This window comes from Erythrolamprus reginae, unplaced genomic scaffold (genome assembly GCF_031021105.1).
Source record: "Erythrolamprus reginae isolate rEryReg1 unplaced genomic scaffold, rEryReg1.hap1 scaffold_99, whole genome shotgun sequence".
Classification (NCBI taxonomy): domain Eukaryota; kingdom Metazoa; phylum Chordata; class Lepidosauria; order Squamata; family Dipsadidae; genus Erythrolamprus; species Erythrolamprus reginae.
The window spans coordinates 242,501-264,567 of record NW_027248821.1 but is presented as its reverse complement, the minus strand read 5'-3'; the positions used below and the strand labels follow the sequence as shown (position 1 = coordinate 264,567).

Here is a 22,067-nt window from a genome sequence, read left to right as displayed (position 1 = left end):
ATATTGAATAGAATAGAATAGAATAGAATTTTATTGGCCACGTGTGATTGGACACACAAGGAATTTGTCTTTGGTGCAGATGCTCTCAGCGTACATAAAATAAAATATACATTTGTCAAGAATCATGTGGTGCAACACTTAATGATTGTCATGGGGTCAAATAAGCAATGAAGAAACAATCAATATTAACAAAAATCTTAGGATACCAGAAACAAGTTACAGTCATAGAGTCCTAAGTGGGAGGAAAAGGGTGATAGGAATGGTGAGATCGATACTGATTGTTTCCTTATTGCTTATTGTACTGTATGACTGTCACTGAGTCTTGTGCCTTGTGATTCTTGACAAATGTCACTTTTATGTACACTGAGAGCATCTGCACCAAAGACAAATTCCTTGTGTTTCCAAGCAGAATTCTATTCTATTCTATAGTCTCTGGCTGTTGTTAACTGCCCTATTCTGAGCCTTCAAATCTCCTAAGGGCCATCAATGGTTTCTCTCCATAACTGCTAGCTGGGGCATTAACTGCAAGGGGTCAACAACCTCTTCAGTCCTGCCCAGAAGACAAACAATGATCTAAGATAGGGAGGAGGAAGGAGTTTATCAAATCAGGAAGTCAGGGATTAAACAGTATTTTTTCACCTCATATATGGCTTCTTTGCAAAGGGAAACTCCACTAAATGTTGACCTCGGATTTTAGCCCTCCTCAATCTTCTGCCTTATACAACCCAGCAGCTGGTTAGGTCCCACAGAGTCGGCCCTCTCCAGGTCCCGTCGGCCAGACAATGCCGACTGGTGGGGCCTAGGGGAAGAGCCTTCTCTGTGGTGGCCCCAGCCCTCTGAAATGAACTTCCTCCAGAGATCCGTACCGCCCCCTCTCTCCTGGTCTTTCATAAAGCCCTGAAGACCTACCTCTGCCGGCGGGCATGGGGGCCGTGAGTGATGAGATTGTCTCTGGCCGATAATTTGTGTGATTGAATTGGATGAATGAGTATGATTCATATGAGTATGAGTACAGTACGCTGATGAAACCCAGCTTTACATCTCCACCCCATGTCCAGTCAACGAAACAGTGGAAGTGATCTGCCGGTGTCTGGAGGCTGTTGGGGCCTGGATGGGTGTCAACAGACTCAAACTCAACCCTGATAAGACGGAGTGGCTGTGGGTTTTGCCTCCCAAGGACAATTCCATCTGTCCGTCCATCACCCTGGGAGGGGAATTATTGACCCCCTCAGACAGGGTCCGCAACTTGGGTGTCCTCCTCGATCCACAGCTCACATTAGGGAAACATCTTTCGGCTGTGGCGAGGGGGGCGTTTGCCCAGGTTCGCCTGGTGCACCAGTTGCGGCCCTATTTGGATCAGGAGTCACTGTTCACAGTCACTCATGCCCTCATCACCTTGAGGCTCGACTACTGTAACGCTCTCTACATGGGGCTACCTTTGAAAAGTGTTCGGAAACTTCAGATCGTGCAGAATGCAGCTGCAAGAGCAATCATGGGCTTCCCCAAATATGCCCATGTTACACCAACACTCCGCAGTCTGCATTGGTTGCCGATCAGTTTCCGGTCACAATTCAAAGTGTTGGTCATCACCTATAAAGCCGTTCATGGCGCCGGACCAGGGTATCTACAAGACCGCCTTCTGCCGCACGAATCCCAGTGACCAGTTAGGTCCCACAGAGTGGGTCTTCTCTGGGTCCCGTCAACTAAACAATGTCGCTTGGCGGGACCCAGGGGAAGAGCCTTCTCTGTGGCGGCCCCGGCCCTCTGGAACCAACTCCCCCCAGAGATTAGAATTGCCCCCAAATTGCCCCAAAACTAGTTCCCTGCATCCCCAACTCCTACAGCTGGAAAGGAAGTCCTGCAGCGGTCAAGTCCAGCCTTCAGCTCAATGCAGAGTCCAAAGGAAAGAATCTCAATCAAGACATACCCAGCCTCTCCAAAACAGGTTGCGACCGAGTCCCTGGTTTCATTGTCCCTTGTGGTGCTACTATCGTGTTGAAACCAGGGAAGCACGTATGGTTATCCTGTTTACAGATACGCTAAGAGGGAAACGGTGATATGGTTGTATGGAGTTCTGGGGAATTTCCTATTCACACAACCTGCCCCGCCTGCTGCCACCCACACAGGTATTTGCAGAGTCAGGAAGTTGAATGACACAACATTACCCCTGCCTTCCATTGGCTGCTAGAAGAGGGTTTCCCAACCTTGGCCATTTTAAGACACATGGGCTTCATGGCTGGCTGGGGAATTCTGGGAGTTGAAGTCTAGGCGTCTTAAAGTGGCCAAGGTTGGGAAACCCTAGAACCAGGTGTCAGCAATCTGTGGCCCTGGAGCGGCATGGGACTCTTCGGGCCCTATGCTGTGGCTCCCTGTCAGGTGATCCCACTTGCTGGCTCCACCCCTTGCCATCCCTTCCCCATCACTCCCCCCCTGGCCTGAGAAGATAAGGGTGACAGTGGGGGATGGAGAAGCGGGCAGAGAAAGGGGGAGAGAGGGAGGGAGACGTAGAGAGATACAGATGGAGGACGGAGGGAGAGACGGAGAGATGTCGAAAGGGTTTTGTGGTTGCCGGTGATTTTTAATAACTGGTTCTTTGGCCTAATGACCGGCTTGGGGGCTGTCATGTAACTGGTAGAAGTGAGTAATATAATAATAATAATAATAATAATAATAATAATAATAATAATAATTATTATTATTATTATTATTATTATTTCATTATTATTATTATAACAATAACAATAATAATAATAACAATAATAATAATAATAATTTGGATTTATTGGATTTATATATGGATTTATTGGATTTATATGCCGCCCCTTTCCGTAGACTCGGGGCGGCTCACAACAATGGTAAACAAAACATAGTAACAAATCTAATATTTCGCAATTTAAATTACAGTTTTAAGTTAAAAAATCCAAAAGAACCCCAATATATAAAAGAACAAGCACACAATCGAATCATACACAGAAACTACATGGGCAAGGGGGAGATGTTTCAATTCCCCCATGCCTGACGGCAGAGGTGGGTTTTAAGGAGTTTCCGAAAGGCAATAATAATAATAATAATAATAATAATAATAATAATAATAATAATATTTATTATTATTATTATTATTATTATTTATTAGATTTGTATGCCGCCGCTCTCGGAAGACTTGGAGCGGCATTGAGGTGGCCACGCCCACCCAGGTTTTGTGACTCCCAATATTTTTTAATAACTGGTTCTTTGCCCTAATGACTGGCTGGGTGGGTGTGGCTTTGGGGCTGTCATGTGACTGGTGGAAGTGAGTAGCATTGAGTTGGCCACGCCCACCCAGGTTTTGTGACTCCCGGTGTTTTTTAATAACTGGTTCTTTGGCCTAATGACCAGCTGGGTAGGTGTGGCTTGGGGAGGTCATGTGACTGGTGGAAGTGAGTAGCATTGAGTTGGCCATGCCCACCCAGGTTTTGTGACTCCCAGTGTTTTTTAATAACTGGTTCTTTGGCCTAATGACTGGCTGGGTAGGTGTGGCTTGGGGAGGTCATGTGACTGGTGGAAGTGAGTAGCATTGAGTTGGCCATGCCCACCCAGGTTTTGTGACTCCCAGTGTTTTTTAATAACTGGTTCTTTGGCCTAATGACTGGCTGGGTGGGTGTGGCTTTGGGGCTGTCATGTGACTGGTGGAAGTAAGTAGCATTGAGTTGGCCATGCCCACCCAGGTTTTGTGACTCCCAGTGTTTTTTAATAACTGGTTCTTTGGCCTAATGACTGGCTGGGTGGGTGTGGCTTTGGGGCTGTCATGTGACTGGTGGAAGTAAGTAGCATTGAGTTGGCCATGCCCACCCAGGTTTTGTGACTCCCAGTGTTTTTTAATAACTGGTTCTTTGGCCTAATGACTGGCTGGGTGGGTGTGGCTTTGGGGCTGTCATGTGACTGGTGGAAGTGAGTAGCATTGAGTTGGCCACGCCCGCCCAGGTTTTGTGATTCCCTGTGTTTTTAAATAACTGGTTCTTTGGCCTAATGACCAGCTGGGTAGGTGTGGCTTGGGGAGGTCATGTGACTGGTGGAAGTAAGTAGCATTGAGTTAGCCATGCTCAGGTTTTGTGGCTCCCGGTGTTTTCTTTTCTGTGGGAAATGAGTCCAAATGGCTCTTTGAGTGTTTAATGTTGCAGACCCCTGGCCTGGAAATATTAAATTTCCCTTCCTAAATTGTCACAGCTCTGCTGCTTGAGGATTCTGGGAAGTCTAATAGATCTGGGAGCACCCAGTTGAGGAAGACTGGACTACCCACGTAGAAAATGCTTTGGAGTAGATCTGCTAATTCCAAAGGAGAAACCCCATGGCCAGGCGTTTGACCCACTCACATTTGGAAGGGATATAATCGGCGTACGTCTCTGTATGACCCAGCTCCTCTGTTTCGTCATCGTCACCCTCCTCTTCCTCTTCTACCTGAGTTTGGGGCTGAAATGGAATGAAAAAACAGAAATGTCAAACAGGCGAGTAGCAACAGAACAGGCATATGGTCCATTAGTGATGCTCCCAAAAATCAGAGGTAGAGATACAGGAAGGAGGACTAACATTTGGGGAGAGATTGAGAGAGGGTGGAGTCAAGTGGGAAATTAGCTTAGAGTCTCTTTTAGAGGACAAAGTCCAACTTCCCTTGATTGCCGTTGAATCTTACCTAGTTTTACCTAGGTGCAAACGGTTAGTCTGAGAAGATTCCTGTAGGTGGGCTTGAGCAATAATAATAATTAATAATAATAATTTATTGGATTTGTATGCCGCCCCTCTCCGTAGACTCAGGGCGGCTAACAACAATAATAAACACATGTACAATCCAATAATAAAAAACAACTAAAAACCCCTATTATAAAACCAAACATACACACAAACATACCATGCACAACTTGTAATGGCCTAGGGGGAAGAGCTATCTCAACTCCCCCATGCCTGGCGGTATAAATGAGTCTTGAGTAGTTTACGAAAGACAGGGAGGGTGGGGGCAGTTCTAATCTCTGGGGGGAGTTGGTTCCAGAGGGCCGGGGCCGCCACAGAGAAGGCTCTTCCCCTGGGGCTCGCCAAACAACATTGTTTAGTCGACGGGACCTGGAGAAGGCCAACTCTGTGGGACCTTATCGGCCGCTGGGATTCGTGCGGTAGCAGGCGGTTCCGGAGGTAATCTGGTCCATTGCCATGTAGGGCTTTAAAGGTCATGACCAACACTTTGAATTGTGACCAGAAACTGATTAGCAGCCAAGCAAGCCACGGAGTGTTGAAGAAACGTGGGCGAATCTTGGAAGCCCCACGATGGCTCTCGCGGCTGCGTTCTGCACATTGAAACCTTCACAGGTGGGCTGACTTGTTCGTGCCTGGCATTATTTAAATTAGATTCTCTCTAAAACATTAACGTTGCCTTGGCAGCTTTTGTTTTAAAACACATGAGCGTTTAATAAAATATAGGAAGATTGCAAGTGATGTGGTTATTACTCACTGAACGGTATAATCCAAAGCACCAGGGAAACCTATTGTTGAAAAGCCTTGACTTCTGCTAAGGAACTGGAAATACGATTATTTTTCATAACAAAATAGGGAAGTGAGAGAAAATGTGGGCTGAATCAGACCCCCAAATCAAGAAGGAAATAGCATTCTTGTATATATTTATGGTGCTAAAGGTATTGTTGTGCGATGTAAGCTGCTCGGAGTAAAGATGGCCTTTTGCAATTGACTGACGGTTTTTTTTGTCAATGCCGATGGTGTTCAAGTGGTACTCCAAGTGTTTTGCTCTACAAAAGGCGTCAATCATTACCTTTGCTTTCTTTTGCCATAGTTGTACAGTGTTCCCTCGATTTTCGCGGGTTCGAACTTCGCGGAACATCTATACCACGGTTTTTAAAAAATATTAATTAAAAAACACTTTGCGGTTTTTTCTCCTATACCACGGTTTTTCCCGCCCGATGACGTCATATGTCATTGCCAAACTTTCGTCTGCCTTTAAAAAACATTTTTTTAAATAAACTTTAATAAATAAACATGGTGAGTAATAATCTAAATGGTTGCTAAGGGAATGGGAAATTGTAATTTAGGGGTTTAAAGTGTTAATGGAAGGCTTGGGACACTGTTCATAGCCAAAAATAGTGTATTTACTTCCGCATCTCTACTTCGCGGAAATTTGACTTTCGTCGGCGGTCTCGGAATGCATCCCCCGCGAAAATCGAGGGAACACTGTATTTCTCTTTGCTGATTAATGACCACAATAAACTTATTTCATTTGATTTTCTATTTGCCTATTTTTTATATTTGCTGATTTTCTCTATTTTTTAGTCTGCTATTTTGCTGTCTCCAGGTCCACTATCTACTGCAATGTCCCCTATACCGACTTTTTTGTCCTTCTTCCCAACGATGGCTAAGTCTGGTGTGTTTATTGTGGGTGTCACGTACTTGTCTATTTGCATTCTAAATTCCCAGAGCACTGTAACTTCTTCATTTTCTATTTCCTCTATTTTTGTAGTCCCATAGTTCTTCCTTGCGGGTCAATTTCTTGCAAATCTTCCAATGTACATTGTGGCTACTTTGTCTGACCATTGTTTGCAGTCGGCCTGTGTGATCTTCTTGCAGCTGTCAATCAAATAGTTTGCAATGGCAGCACTTTCTGTCTGTTGCTGTCTTCTCAGTTCAACTGGCTTTATAAGCATTTGTTCTTAAGGCCTGGCCTTTTGCAATAGCAAGGGCACTTAGGCTTATATAGTACTTCACTGTGGTTTTAGACTTATATACCGCTTCATAGTGCTTTGTCAGCCCTATCTAAGCGGTTTACAGAATCAACCTCTTGCCTTCAACTATCTGGGTCCTAGTTTTACCCACCTAGGAAGGATGGAAGGCTGAGCCGGTGGTGAGATTTGAACTGCTGAACTACATAGAAACATAGAAACATGGAAGTCTGATGGCAGAAAAAGACCTCATGGTCCATCTAGTCTGTCCTTATACTATTTTCTGTATTGTATCTTAGGATCGATATATGTTTATCCCAGGCATGTTTAAATTCAGTTCCTGTGGATTTATCTACCACGTCTGCAGGAAGTTTGTTCCAAGCATCTATTACTCTTTCAGTAAAATAATATTTTCTCATGTTGCTTTTGATCTTTCCCCCAACTAACTTCAGATTGTGTCCCCTTGTTCTTGTGTTCACTTTCCTATTAAAAACACTTCCTTCCTGGACCTTATTTAACCCTTTAACATATTTAAATGTTTCGATCATGTCCCCCATTTTCCTTCTGTCCTCCAGACTATAAAGATTGAGTTCATTAAGTCTTTCCTGATACGTTTTATGCTTAAGACCTTCCACCATTCTTGTAGCCCAACTAGGTGTAATAATCATTGGACTGCCTTCATTAATAATAATAATAATAATAATAATAATAATAATAATAATAATAATAATAATTTATTAGATTTGTATGCCGCCCCTCTCCGAAGACTCAGGGCAGCTCACAACAATAATAAACAATATACAGTAAACAAATCTAATATTTAAAAAGAGATATCTAAAAACCCATTATATAAAACCATACAATACAAACATACCATACATAAAACTATAGAAGCCTTAACTATATTACCTTTATTACCTGGATGCCTGAAAGACGAGAGATGTCCTGAGTGGTGGTGATGTGGTTTTCTATTCCCTGTAAGCCTTCGAGACCTTCCAAGTCAGGAGGCAAGACCTGGATGGAAAAGGAAATGTGGAAATGTTAGAACATTCACGACTGGGAGAGCCAACGCTAGCAAGGCCAGTCAATGAATAGGCATAGCAACTAAATCAGCCAATGGGACTGAACACATCTGAGTCTGTGCAGAGCAGCGGTCCCCAAACTACGGCCCGGGGGCCGCATGTGGCCCGCTGATGCCATTTATCCGGGCCATGGGTGAGTGACAGGAGCACAGGCTTCTCGGCGGCCTCCCGAACCTGAACCCGAACTTTTGCCGAACTTCCGGGTTCGGCATTCAGGATAATGCTGAGAAGCGGCCGGTTGTTTCAAAATAATAATAATAATAATAATAATTATTATTATTATTATTATTATTATTATTATTATTATTGTTATTATTTATTGGATTTGTATGCCGCCCCTCTCCGCAGACTCGGGGCGGCTAACAACAATAATAAACACAACATGTACAATCCAATAATAAAAACAACTAAAACCCCCTATTATAAAACCAAACATACACACAAACATACCATGCATAACTTGTAATGGCCTAGGGGGAAGAGCTATCTCAACTCCCCCATGCCTGGCGGTATAAGTGAGTCTTGAGTAGTGACAGCTGGGCGGCGGCGCCCAGCGGAGTGCCGTTTTTGCGATGTTTTTTTTTGCTTGCATGCATTAATTGATTTTACATTGTTTCCTATGGGAAACATTGTTTCGTCTTACGAACCTTTCGCCTTACGAACCTCCTCCCGGAACCAATTAAGTTCGTAAGACGAGGTATTACTGTATTTTTATGTATCTTGGATATGGGATTTTTTTTTTTTAATGTTAGCACCGGAAGAGATTTGAAGATTCTCTCATTCGGATGCTCACTTTATTGTTCTCCATTCATGCTATTTATAACACCTGCTAATGTGCAATTAGGGGAAAAACAGTGCAATAAAACAGCAATGGTTCTGTCTGATGTTGAACTGAAGGTAGTCCTGGGCTTACAACTTTACATTTAGTGGCTATTCAAACTTCCAAGGGCACCGGAAAAAATAAAAATGTCCATTTTTCACACTTGTGACCATCATAGCATCCCCTTTGGTTACATGATCAAAATTCAAAGATGTGGCAAATGACTTGTATTTACAGGCAAAAGTTTTCATCCATCACTACTTTGAGTAATCAAAACCACACAGTACTTTTTAAGTTTGACACTTAAAAAAACACTGCCAAAAAACCCCAAACCCCACCAGCCCCACAATCGCTAGCATTTAAAAAAGCCTGTTTCAAAAATCCTTCTTCAACTTTTATAGCCAGAGGCAGATTATCTATCAAAGCATTAAAATTCATTCCTAAAACTGAACCGAAATCTGGATAAACCCTAAAAGCACAAACATACTGCAATTATTTCCCTTTTTTTTCTTTAAAAAAAAAAACATTTTTACAAACACTCTTCCATTACTGGAAGTCTGAGTCACAATTACAAGCAGGAAGTTGGACAGCAAAGTGGGGGAAGTTTTGCGTATTTTCAAGGCTGACGAACTCCAAACTACAGGTAATCCAGCTGTTGATGTTTATTCTGCCTAGCAGCATTTTCAATCCGTTGACTAATCACCCCACAGCTGCCAGGGATCAATCCCACTCCCCAAATTAAAAGATCACCGTGCCAGCAATCTTAGATTGATCGTTGAATAAAAGGCAGCTTTTTTCCTCATCACACATAGAAACATAGAAGTCTGACGGCAGAAAAAGACCTCATGGTCCATCTAGTCTGCCCTTATACTATTTTCTGTATTTTATCTTAGGATGGATCTATGTTTATCCCACGCATGTTTAAATTTAGTTACTGTGGATTTATCTACCACGTCTGCTGGAGGTTTGTTCCAAGGATCTACTACTCTTTCAGTAAAATAATATTTTCTCGTGTTGCTTTTGATCTTTCCCCCAACTAACTTCAGATTGTGTCCCCTTGTTCTTGTGTTCACTTTCCTATTAAAAACACTTCCATCCTGGACCTTATTTAACCCTTTAATATATTAAAATGTTTCGATCATGTCCCCCCTTTTCCTTCTGTCCTCCAGACCAGTGATTTTCAACCTTTTTTGAGCCGCGGCACATTTTTTACATTTACAAAATCCTGGGGCACACCACCAACCAAAGTGACACCAAATGACACCCTAAGACACTCTCCTCTCTTTTTCCATCCCTGTCTCCTCCCCCCCCTTTGTGTATGTGTATATATACACACTCTTGAACCATTTCCAAAAACAGATGAGGGCTGGGTTTTTTCTCTCTCTTATTCTTTGGGTGCTTTTTATCATATGCTTTAAATCAAGAGGCACTTCTCTCTCTCTTTTGTTTCTCTCTTTTTCCTCTCATTCTCTGTCTCAATCATTTTCTCATCTCTTTTTTCCTCCCCTTTTTGCTCATTTCTCTCTCGCTCTCCCTTCCTCTCCTTTTCTCTCTCTCTCTTGCTTTCTTTCTCTCTCTTTCTTGCTTTCTTTCTCTCTCCCTTTCTTGCTTTCTCTCTCTCTCTCTCTCTTTCTCTCTCTCTTGCTTTCTCTCTCTCTCTCTCTCTTTCTCTCTCAGCAAAAAGTTGTGAGACTGGAACCTGAGCTTCCTTCTTCGCGGCACACCTGACCATGTCTTGCGGTACACTAGTGTGCCACGGCACACTGGTTGAAAAACACTGCTCCAGACTATACAGATTGAGTTCATGAAGTCTTTCCTGATATGTTTTATGCTTAAGACCTTCCACCATTCTTGTAGCCCGTCTTTGGACCCGTTCAATTTTATCCATATCTTTTTGTAGGTGAGGTCTCCAGAACTGAACACAGTATTCCAAATGTGGTCTCACCAGCATTCTATATAGCGGGATCATAATCTCCCTCTTCCTGCTTGTTATACCTCTAGCTATGCAGCCAAGCATCCTACTTGCTTTCCCTACCGCCTGACTGCACTGTTCACCCATTTTGAGACTGTCAGAAATCACAACCCCTAAATCCTTCTCTTCTGAAATATTTGCTAACACAGAACTGCTAATACAATACTCAGATTGAGGATTCCTTTTCCCCAAGTGCATTATTTTACATTTGGAAACATTAAACTGCATTAAACACACAGGACACTATTTTAAGAATTTATACACAGAAAACAGATCTGATTGCAAAAATGGTTGAAAGCTTTTACCAAGGGACACATAAATTTGAAATCATGAGGAATTTCCCGATTCTGAGAGCTATTAAGCCACTTTTTTAGTGGTTAAAACACAAGGTTAGAAAGCAGGAGACTGCGAGTTCTTAGTTATAAAAACTGTTTTTGGACATATCACTATCCTGTTTCCTCCAAAATAAGACACCCCCTGATAATAAGCCCAATTGGGCTTTTGGGTGCATGGCAATTAGGCCAAGCGCTTATTTCAGGGTTCAAAAAAATAAAAGACAAGGTTTTATTTTCAGGGAAACACAGTAGGAGACTGTGAATTCTAGTCCTGTTTTAAGTATAAAACTGGCTGGGTGACCTTGGGCCAATCATTAGGAGATTAGGAGTTCTAGTCTTGCCTTTAAGGGCATGAAAGCCAGCGAGATGACTTCAGCCCAATCACACTGTGAGCCCAGTGACGTCAAATTGGCCACCATTAAGCCAGTCACATGACCTTTAACCCACCCCTGGCCACATGAATAACAAGCCACTCCCACCTAGTCACATGGCCAACAAGCCATGCCCACAGTGTGGTAGTAAAGTTTTTTGCGGCACTTCTGTGTTTACATCCCCTCTCAAAGCTGTTAGATTAGATTAGATTAGATTTATTGGATTTATATGCTGCCCCTCTCTGCAGACTCGGGGCGGCTCACAACAATGGCAAAACAATACATAGTAATAAATCCAATACCCACCAATCCAATTACAATTTTAAGCTAAAAAATGCATTAAAACAACCCTAGAATATTAAAAAAAACAAGCACACAATCAATCCAACACCAAAACAACATGGGCAAGGGGGAGATGTTTCAGTTCCCCCATGCCTGACGGCAGATGTGGGTTTTAAGGAGTTTGCGAAAGGCAAGGAGGGTGGGGGCAATCCTAATCTCAGGGGGGAGTTGGTTCAAGAGGGTTGGGGCCACCACAGAGAAGGCTCTTCCCCTGGGTTCCACCAGCCGACATTGTTTAGTCGACGGGACCCGAAGAAGGCCAACTCTGTGGGACCAAACCAGTCGCTGGGATTCGTACGGCAGAAGGCAGTCCCAAAGGTATTCTGGTCCGGTGCCATGAAGGGCTTTATAGGTGATGACCAACAATTTGAATTGTGACCGGAAACTGATTGGCAACCAATGCAGACTGCGGAGTGTTGGAGTAATATGGGCATACTTAGAGAAGCCCATAATTGCTCTCGCAGCTGCATTCTGCACGATCTGAAGTTTCCGAACACTTTTCAAAGGTAGCCCCATGTAGAGAGCGTTACAGTAGTCGAGCCTCGAGGTGATGAGGGCATGAGTGACTGTGAGCAGTGACTCCCGGTCCAGATAGGGCCGCAACTGGTGCACCAGGCGAACCTGGGCAAACGCCCCCCTCGCCACAGCTGAAAGATGTTTCTCTAATGTGAGCTGTGAATCGAGGAGGACGCCCAAGTTGCGGACCCTCTCTGAGGGTGTCAATAATTCCCCCCCCCCAGGGTAACGGATGGACAGATAGAATTGTCCTTGGGAGGCAAGACCCACAGCCACTCTGTTTTGTCTGGATTGAGTTTGAGTTTGTTGACACCCCTCCAGGCCCCAACAGCCTCCAGGCAAATCTTATTGGAGATTTTCAAGAAAATAATTCATGATTGATTGATTGACTGATTGATTTATTAGTTTGTTTATATCATATCCTGCTTTTATTATTTTGTGTAAGTAATTCAAGGCGGTGGCTATTTCTAATTTATTTATTCATTTGTTATTTGGATTTCTAGGGCGCCCTTCTCCGTAATACTCCTTCCTCCTTCTATTTTTTCCATAACAACCACCCTGTTGGGTGGGTTGGGAAGAGACAGAGTGACCGGCCCAAAGTCAGCAGCAGGTTGAACTGGAAGATCTCCAAGGTCCCTTCCAGCTCTACAAAATTATTTCTTTCAGGACTAAAAGTACCCTTCACAATATCGTATTACAGTACAATTGTGCATGTTACTAAACCAAGGAAGATAACCTAGCACCAGGCAGGGGGGAAAGGGAGGGAAGGAGAGAGAGAGAGAAAGAAAGAGCGAGAAAGAGAAGGAGACAGAAAGAGAGAGAGGGAGAGGCATGGGGTCAATCTATTCTCCAAAACCCCAGTTGGCAGGACAAGAAGCAATGGATGGAGATTAATCAAGGAGAGAAGCTACCTACAGCTAAGGAGTAATTTCCTGGCAGTGAGAACAGTTAATCAGTGGAATGATTAATTTCCTCCAGAAGTTGTGGGTGTTTCAACACTGGAGGCTTTTAAGAAGAGATTGGACAGACACTTGTCTCAAATTGTGTAGGGTTTCCTGCCTGAGCAGGAGGTTTGGAGTAGATGACCTTTAAGGTCCCTTCCAACTGTTTTATTCTGTTCTGTTCTATTCTGAGAGAGAGAGAGAGAGAGAAAGAGAGAGAGAAATAATAATATAATAACAATAATTTATTAGATTTATAAGCCGCCCCTTTCCGGAAAGAAAGAAAGAAAGAAAGAAAGAAAGAGAGAGAGAGAGAGAGAGAAATAGAAAAAGAGAGAAATAGAAAAAGAGAGAAAGAAAGAAAGAAATAGAAAAAGACAAAAAAATTAAAAGAGGGGGGGAGAAAAGAGAGAGAAAGAAAGAAAGAAAGAAAAAGAGAAAGAAAAGAGAAAGACAAAGAAAAATAAAAAGAGGGGGGAGAAAAGAGAGAGAGAGAAAAAAAGAAAGAGAGAAAGAAAAAGAGAGAAAGAAAGAAAGAAATAGAAAAAGACAAATAAAAATAAAAAAAGAGAGGGGGGAGAAAAGAGAGATAGAAAGAAAGAAAGAAAAAGAGAGAAAGAAAAGAGAAAGACAAAGAAAAATAAAGAGAGGGGGGAGAAAAGAGAGAGAGAAAAAAGAGAGAGAAAAAGAAAGAAAGAAAATAAGAAAGAAAGAAATAGAAAAATAAAAATAAAAATAAAGAAGAGAGGGGGGAGAAAGGAGAGAGAGAAAAGAGAGAGAGAAAGAAAGAAAGAAAAAGAGAGAAAGAAAAGAGAAAGACAAAGAAAAATAAAGAGAGGGGGGAGAAAAGAGAGAGAGAGAAAAGAGAGAGAAAGAAAGAAAGAAAGACAGAGAGAGAGAGAGAAAGAAAGAAAAGAGAAAGAAAAAGAGAGAGATCAGGGGCTGACCTCCATAGGGTTCTGCTGTGGCACATTGACGTTGACGTCCCATAGCGTTGGCACCGGGTTGAGGCTGTCGGCAGGTATGAATTCCTGAATATCGGCAATATCCGAGAGGGAGTCAGCGGGAGAGGAGAAGAGGGAATTGTTGGAGAGTTCATTGAGGTATGCAGAATCCTGGAGGGTTAGGAGAAAGAAAATGAGCAAACCAGCATTAACTATCATTCATTAGAACAACATGAGGATTATCCGTGAAAGACGAGTGATTTATAGCAGGGCTCTCCAACTTTGGCAACTTTACGACTTGTGGACTTCAACTCCCAGAATCCCTCAGCCAGCACATGCTCCCTGGGGAATTCTGGGAGTTGAAGTCCACAAGTCATAAAGTTGCCAAGATTGGAGACCCCTGATTCATAGGAGCTAGAAACCAGACCTAACTCGATATTTTTCAATTATGTTACACAATCCTGCTTACAGCTGTGCTGGCCACAGATATAGTTGCACTTCCTATCGTCTTAAATGCTCCAGGCTACAGAAGGTTGATCCCTGACATTGCTATTGAATTTTTAAAAATTATTTGTAGTGATTTCTTTATTTGAATATCATTAAGCCAGTGGACTCCAATGGATTGCGAGCATGGAACAAACCACCGACTACATTTAATTATGCTCCATTCATGTTTTCTGGATGAAAGCAAAGGCATTGTCTACATTCTACAATAAGAGTGTCTAATCTTGACAACTTTAAAACTGGTGGACTTCAACTCCCAGAACTGACTGCAGAAAAAACAATTGCTGCCAACCTGCCTTCCATTGAGGACCTGTGTACTGCACAAGTCAAAAAGAAGGATGGGAAAATATTTACTGACCCCTCACATCCTGGACACAAACTGTTTCAACTCCTACCCTCAAAACGTCACTACAGAGCACTGCACACCAAGACAACTAGACACAAGAACAGTTTTTTTCCGAACGCCATCACTCTACTAAACAAATAATTCCCTCAACACTGTCAGACTTTCTACTAAATCTGCACTTCTATTCTACTAGTTTTTCTCATCATTCCTGTCACCCATTTCCTCCCATGTTGACTGTACGACTGTAACTTATTGCTTATATCCTAAGATTTTTATTAATATTGCTTCTTCATTGTTTATTTGACCCCTATGACAATCATTAAGTGTTGTACCACATATATTTTATTTTATGTACGCTGAGAGCATATGCACCAAGACAAATTCCTTGTGTGTCCAATCACACTTGGCCAATAAAAATTCTATTCTATTCCATTCTATTCTATTCTAACTGTTTCAATTCCTACCCTCAAAACGTCGCTACAGAGCATTGCCCACCAAGACAACTAGACACAAGAACAGTTTTTCCCCCGAATGCCCTCACTTTGCTAAACAAATAACTCCCTCAACACTGTCAAACTATTTACTAAGTCTGCACTACTATTACTACTAGTTATTTCTCATCATTCCTATCACCCATCTCCTTCCACTTATGACTGTATGACTGCAACTTGTTGCTTGTATCCTTAAGATTTTTATTATTATTGATTGTTTCATGATTGCTTATTTGACCCCTATGACAATTAAGTGTTGTATCTCATGATTCTTGACAAATGTATTTTTTTCTTTTATGTACCCTGAGAGCTTATGCACCAAAGACAAATTCCTTGTGTGTCCAATCACACTTGGCCAATAAAGAATTCTATTCTAACAAAGCTGGCTGGGGAATTCTGGGAGTTGAAGTTCACAAGTCTTAAATTTGCCAAGGTTGTGTACTTCTGGTCTGCAGTCTATCTGGGAGTTGAACATGCCCATGTGCCCACGCACAAAACACACCCCAGATTAAGGTAGGCAGAGCAGAAAAACTTTAGGCAGAACGATTGTCAATCAATAGCTACAAACAAATTAAAGCAGCAAAATTAGCTTGAGGGCTTAAATAAATTTAGCTTCAGGGCTTAAGCTCCATTAAGATTAATGCGAACAAAACTAAAGCTGCACAATTAGCTCGAGGGCTAATTGTGAATTCTAGACTTGTAACCTTGTCCCTAGTTCAAAGCACAGCTCCCAGCACAGAACCACTAGTTGTGAGATACCCTGTTTTCCCGAAAATAAGACACTGTCTTATATTAATTTTTGCTCCAAAAGTTGTGCTACGTCTTATTTTCGGGGGGTGCCTTATATTTCTCAAATAAGCTCTCTCTCTCTCTCTTTCTCTCTTGTTTTCTTTCTCTCTCTCTCTCTCTATTGCTTTCTTTCTCTTTCACTCTTTCTATCTCTCTTGCTATCTCTCTCTCCCCCCCTCTTTCTCTCTTCCTCTCTCTTTCCATCTTGCTCTGTCTGTTGCTCTCTCTCTCAGCGAGGGGGCTGCGAGAGTGCTTTCTCCGAGTGCTTCGGGGACACCTGCCCTGCCTCTACTGAGCCCCCTTGCTGAAAGCTCAGGACAAAAGCGCTCCCAGCGAGGGGGCTGCGAAAGGGGCGGGGCGGGCATTCCCGAAGCGCGCGGAGAAAACCCTCTCGCAGCCCCCTGGCTGGGAGTGCGGATGAGGAGGAGAAGCCGCAGTCGCCACCGCCGCGGGAGAAGTCACGCACCAAGATGGGAGGCGGAGAAAGCCAGAGAGGGGGCAGATTGGGCGGGCAGGGGGCAGCGGCGAGAGGCCAGGGGCGCGGAGGGGGGCGGAGGCACCGCGGGGAGGTGGGGGTGGCTGCGGCTCCCTTTCCTTCCACCCACGGGCTGGCAGGGGGATGGGGAGCACGCGCGGCGTCTCCGCACTTTTGTCGCTCCCCGCCCCCATCCCCAACTCCACCATACCGTATGTAAACTTGACTACGCCTTATTTTCGGGGAGTGCCTTATATTAGCAAATTCTGCCAAACCTCTGACATGCCTTACTTTCGGGGTACGTCTTATTTTCTGGGAAACACGGTAGTTTGGTCTATTGCAGGGATAGGCAAAGTTGGCTCTTCGAAGACTTGTGGACTTCCACTCCCAGAATTCCTGAGCCAAGCATGCTAGCTCGGGAATTCTGGAAGTTGAAATCCATATGTCATAGAAGAGCTAACTTTGCCTACCCCGATCTAGTGGCACTGTGATGGTGAACCTGTGGAACCTGTCGGCATGCATGCTATATCATTATTATTATTATTATTATTATTATTATTATTATTATTATTATTATTATTATTATTATTATTTAGATTTGTATGCCATCATAAGGGCGGGGTACAAATAAATCAAATTGAAAAATAAAATGAAAAATCTTGTCAAGGGGAAGAAAAATGTGTACCATAGGAAAGGCAGAGCCTTAGGTGGAGTCAAGTGAGAGATCAGCTTGGAATCTTTACGTTCCCACAAATGTTCCATGTCCTATCCATCTTGAGTTCCATTAAGTTTCATCTAGCACTAATTTAGTGGGCTACAGGTAGCCCGCCACTTACAAACAGTGACCAATCGAAGTTGCAATGGCACTGGAAAAAAGTGACTTGTGACCGGTTTCTTTTTAAACTTAATGACTGTCAGGTGATCAAAATTCAGATGTTTGGCAACTGACTCACATTTATGATGGTTACCGGGTCCTGGGGTCATCCTGTGATCCCCTTTTGCGATCTTGTGACAAGCAAGTCAAACCACCGTGTTCCTCACTTAATAATAATGAAACATAGAAGATTGACGGCAGAAAAAGACCTCATGGTCCATCTAGTCTGACATTACACTATTTCCTTTATTTTATCTTATCCCAGACATGTTTAAATTCAGTGACTGTGGATTTACCAACCACGTCTGCTGGAAGTTTGTTCCAAGCATCTACTACTCTTTCAGTGAAATGATATTTTCTCACGTTGCTTCTGATCCTTCCCCCAACTAACCTCAGATTGTGCCCCCTTATTCTTGGGTTCACTTTCCAATTAAAAACAGTTCCCTCCTGAACCTTATTTAACCCTTTAATATATTTAAATGTTTCGATCGTGTCCCCCCCCCCTTTCCCTTCTGTCCTCAAGACCAGTGATTTTCAACCTTTTTTGAGCTGCAGCACATTTTTTACACGTACAAAATCATGGGGCACATTGAGCCGGGGTGGGGTGGGGGGCTAAAAAATGTTTGGACAAAAAAATTATCTCTCTCTTCCTCCCTTTCGCTCTATTTCTCTTCCTCTTTCTCTCTCTTCCTTCCTTCCTCTCAATCTCCATACCACTTTCTTTCTCTCTTCCTTCCTTTCTCTCTTTTTTGCTCTTTCTATCTCTCCCCTGCCTCTCTTTCTCTCTCTCTTGCTTTCTTTCTCTCTCTCTTGCTTTCTTTCTCTCTCTCTCTTTCTTTCTTTCTCTCTCTCTTTCTTTCTTTCTCTCTCTCTCGCTTTCTTTCTTTCTCTCTCTCTTTCTTTCTCTCTCTCTCTTGCTTTATTTCTTTCTTTCTCTCTCTCTCTTGCTTTATTTCTTTCTTTCTCTCTCTCTCTTTCTTTCTTTCTCTCTCTTTCTTTCTCTCTCTCTCTTTCTTTCTTTCTCTCTCTCTCCTGCTGAGCTTCGCAGCACACCTGACCATGTCTCACGGCACACTAGTGTGCCGCGGCACACTGGTTGAAAAACACTGCTCAAGACTATACAGATTGAGTTCATGAAGTCTTTCCTGATACGTTTTATGCTTAAGACCTTCCACCATTTTTGTAGCCCGTCTTTGGACCCGTTCAATTTTATCAATATCTTTTTATAGGTGAGGTCTCCAGAACTGAACACAGTATTCTAAATGTGGTCTCACCAGCACTCTATATAGCAGGATCACAATCTCCCTCTTCCTGCTTGTTATACCTCTAGCTATGCAGCCAAGCATTCTACTTGCTTTCCCTACCGCCTGACCGCACTGTTCACCCAACATCTAAAAAACCCATCATTTAAAAACCAGACACCACACGCATACCATACATAAAAATATAAAAATATTTCCATTCCCATTATCCTAATCGTGAAAATGGTGCCCTGCCTATTGAGATTCCCAAATCATCCAGGTCACCGTTGTCCCAAAGGTGATTTTTCAAAAGGGAACTGGAATCTTTTTTTTTGACATTTCGCTTCTCATCCAAGAAGTAGTTAGCAAGAACTGTGTGAGAGAATTACTCGGCAAGTCCATGCCAATTAAAATACACTGTTTTATTTTTATAGATTGTGAGAATGAGAAGTGTACGATGCAGTTGTGTGTATTGTCTGCCCAAAAGCAGGTTCTCGGGTGCTCAATGTTTATTATTATTATTATTATTATTATTATTATTATTATTATTATTATTTAGACTCGGGGCGGCTCACAACAGTAATAAAAACAGTATAACAATGGGACGAATCTAATAATAAAAATATATAAAAACCCCAACAATTAAAAACCATACAGCACATATACACCAAACATGAAATATAAAGCCTGGGGGAGATGTCTTAGTTCCCCCATGCCTTGCGATATAGGTGGGTCTTGAGTAACTTGCGAAAGACAAGGAGGGTGGGGGCTGTTCCGGGGGGGAGTTGATTCCAGAGGGCCGGGGCCGCCACAGAGAAGGCTCTTCCCCTGGGGCCTGCCAAACGACATTGTTTGGTCAACGGGACCTGGAGAAGGCCAACTATGTGGGACCTTATTGCCCGCTGGGATTCGTGCGGTAGAAGGCGGTTCCAGAGGTATTCTGGTCCAATGCCATGTAGGGCTTTAAAGGTCATGACCAACACTTTGAATTGTGACCGGAAACTGATCGGCAGCCATTTCCGACTAAGTGAGTAAAGAACGGCATGGCTAAAACTATTCTCTAAAAGGGAGACTTTTATAACTTCTCTGTTCTGAAGAAGCTTCTTGGATGAGAAGCGAAACATCTTTAAGGAAGAAAACACGAAGTTCAGTTAGTTGCCTTTTGAAAAAGCACCCCTGTGAATGCTGCAACATTCTTCAGTATAAGGACCGGACATAAGTCACTTTTTTCAAATACTGTTTTAATTTTGGATTTAAAAAAACAAATTGAATGGTTTTTATTGAATATAAATATTAAAATTACATTGGAAAGATAGATTCGCGCACTTCAAACTTATACACACATGGCATAAGTACAAACGTACATTACAAGAACAAAAGAACAGAAAAAAGAAAAAATGAAAAAAAAAGGACTTCTAAACCTTTTCTTTTAACGGTAAACTATACTGTTGTTATATTCCAGTCAGTTAAACTGTATTCCTTTTACAGTTCTTAACTTTCAATCTATTTCATCATTGATATCAATATTTCAATATCTACATGCACAATATAATAAGAGTACAAACACTGACTTATTATTACTATTTATTCCTTATATCTCTATCTATGGCTTTACAAACTTCAGATTTCCCGTTCCCTCTACTCCCCTATTTTCTTCCTTTCCTCTAGCCAGCTATAGCAGTGTTTCCCAACCTTGGCAACTTGAAGATATCTGGACTTCAACTCCCAGAATTCCACAGCCAGCACTCGCTGGCTGGGGGATTCTGGGAGTTGAAGTCCAAATATCTTCAAATTGCCAAGGTTGGGAAACACTGAGCTACAGAACATATTCCAGTAAAATTCTGTATCTTCTCTGTTATTTAATGTATATGTTAATTTATCCAATTCCGCACACTGTAATATTTTTTTAATAAGAATCCTATCACTTGTTATTTTGCTCTGTTTCCAGTAATGGCACTCAAATGCCATTTTTAATTTTGAACAGTCGCTAAACAAATAAGAAAGAGGAACACATTGTCTGGCTCTTTGTAGGATGATATAACCATTGGTCTAAAGTTGTGAAGGGTTTCCAGCCTCAGCAGGGGGTTGGACTAGAAGACCTCCAAGGTCCCTTCCAACTCTGTTGTTATTCTTATTCTATACTCCATCATTACAGCCACCATGGATCTGACTAGCTTCAAACCCAGATAGAAACATAGAAACATAGAAGACTGACGGCAGGAAAAGACCTCATGGTCCATCTAGTCTGCCCTCATACTATTTCCTGTATTTTATCTTACAATGGATATGTGTTTATCCCAGGCATGTTTAAATTCAGTTACTGTGGATTTACCAACCACGTCAGTCAAATAATACTTTCTCATGTTGCTTTTGATCTTTCCCCCAACTAAATTCAGATTGTGTCCCCTTGTTCTTGTGTTCACTTTCCTATTAAAAACACTTCCCTCCTGAACCTTTGACATATTTAAATGTTTCGATCATGTCCCCCCTTTTCCTTCTGTCCTCCAGACTATACAGATTGAGTCCATTAAGTCTTTCCTGATACGTTTGATGCTTAAGACCTTCCACCATTCTTGTAGCCCGTCTTTGGACCCGTTCAATTTTGTCAATATCTTTTTGTAGGTGAGGTCTCCAGAACTGAACACAGTATTCCAAATGTGGTCTCACCAGCGCTCTATATAGCGGGATCACAATCTCCCTCTTCCTGCTTGTTATACCTCTAGCTATGCAGCCAAGCATCCTACTTGCTTTCCTACCGCCCGACCACACTGCTCACTACCCCTAAATCCTTCTCTTCTGAAGTTTTTGCTAAGGCTCCACTTCCTGGAGCCTTAGTGGCAGATGTATTTATTTACTAATCGAATGCATGTTCAGCCCACCTCCCTCTGCAAAGCAACTCTGGAGACCTTATTCTTATTTTATTAATGATTTATGGAGGTAACCAACTCACAGCAGTTTCTCAAAAATTCACGACAGCCCAGTTAAACATTAACTCCCCCCCCCCCAAACCCCTCTCCCCCACATAATCAACGAAGGCCCCTTAGCTGCCTGACCCAAAGCTCTGGAGACAGCTTCAAAAGTTTACAAAAGTTAAATACAGTTTTATTACTGTTCTCCATTTCCCAGTTTAAGCTCTCCAAAGAAAACATTTCATTTATTCATCTGTCAAAAAAGGTCTAAAAAGTACCTGAAAAGTCGTGTGTGTACATACACACTGCTCAAAAAAAAAAATAAAGGGAACACTTAAACAACACAATATAACTCCAAGTAAATCAAACTTCGGTGAAATTAAACTGTCCACTTAGGAAGCAACACTGATTTACAATCAATTT

At 42.4% G+C, this 22,067-nt stretch overlaps 1 protein-coding gene across 1 annotated transcript in view; it reads right to left on the bottom strand.

The window, feature by feature from the left end:
• Positions 1 to 22,067, bottom strand: part of LOC139156204 (protein strawberry notch homolog 2-like) — a gene marked incomplete at its 3' end in the record, with an annotated part of 137,738 nt that overhangs the window by 6,033 nt on the left and 109,638 nt on the right. Inside the window, exons 7-9 of the mRNA XM_070731484.1 lie at positions 14,019 to 14,186; positions 7,611 to 7,706; positions 4,350 to 4,446 (exon numbers count right to left, since the gene is read on the bottom strand). Of these exons, the coding sequence (XP_070587585.1) occupies positions 4,350 to 4,446; positions 7,611 to 7,706; positions 14,019 to 14,186 (361 nt within the window). The remainder of the gene's footprint in view (positions 1 to 4,349; positions 4,447 to 7,610; positions 7,707 to 14,018; positions 14,187 to 22,067) is intronic.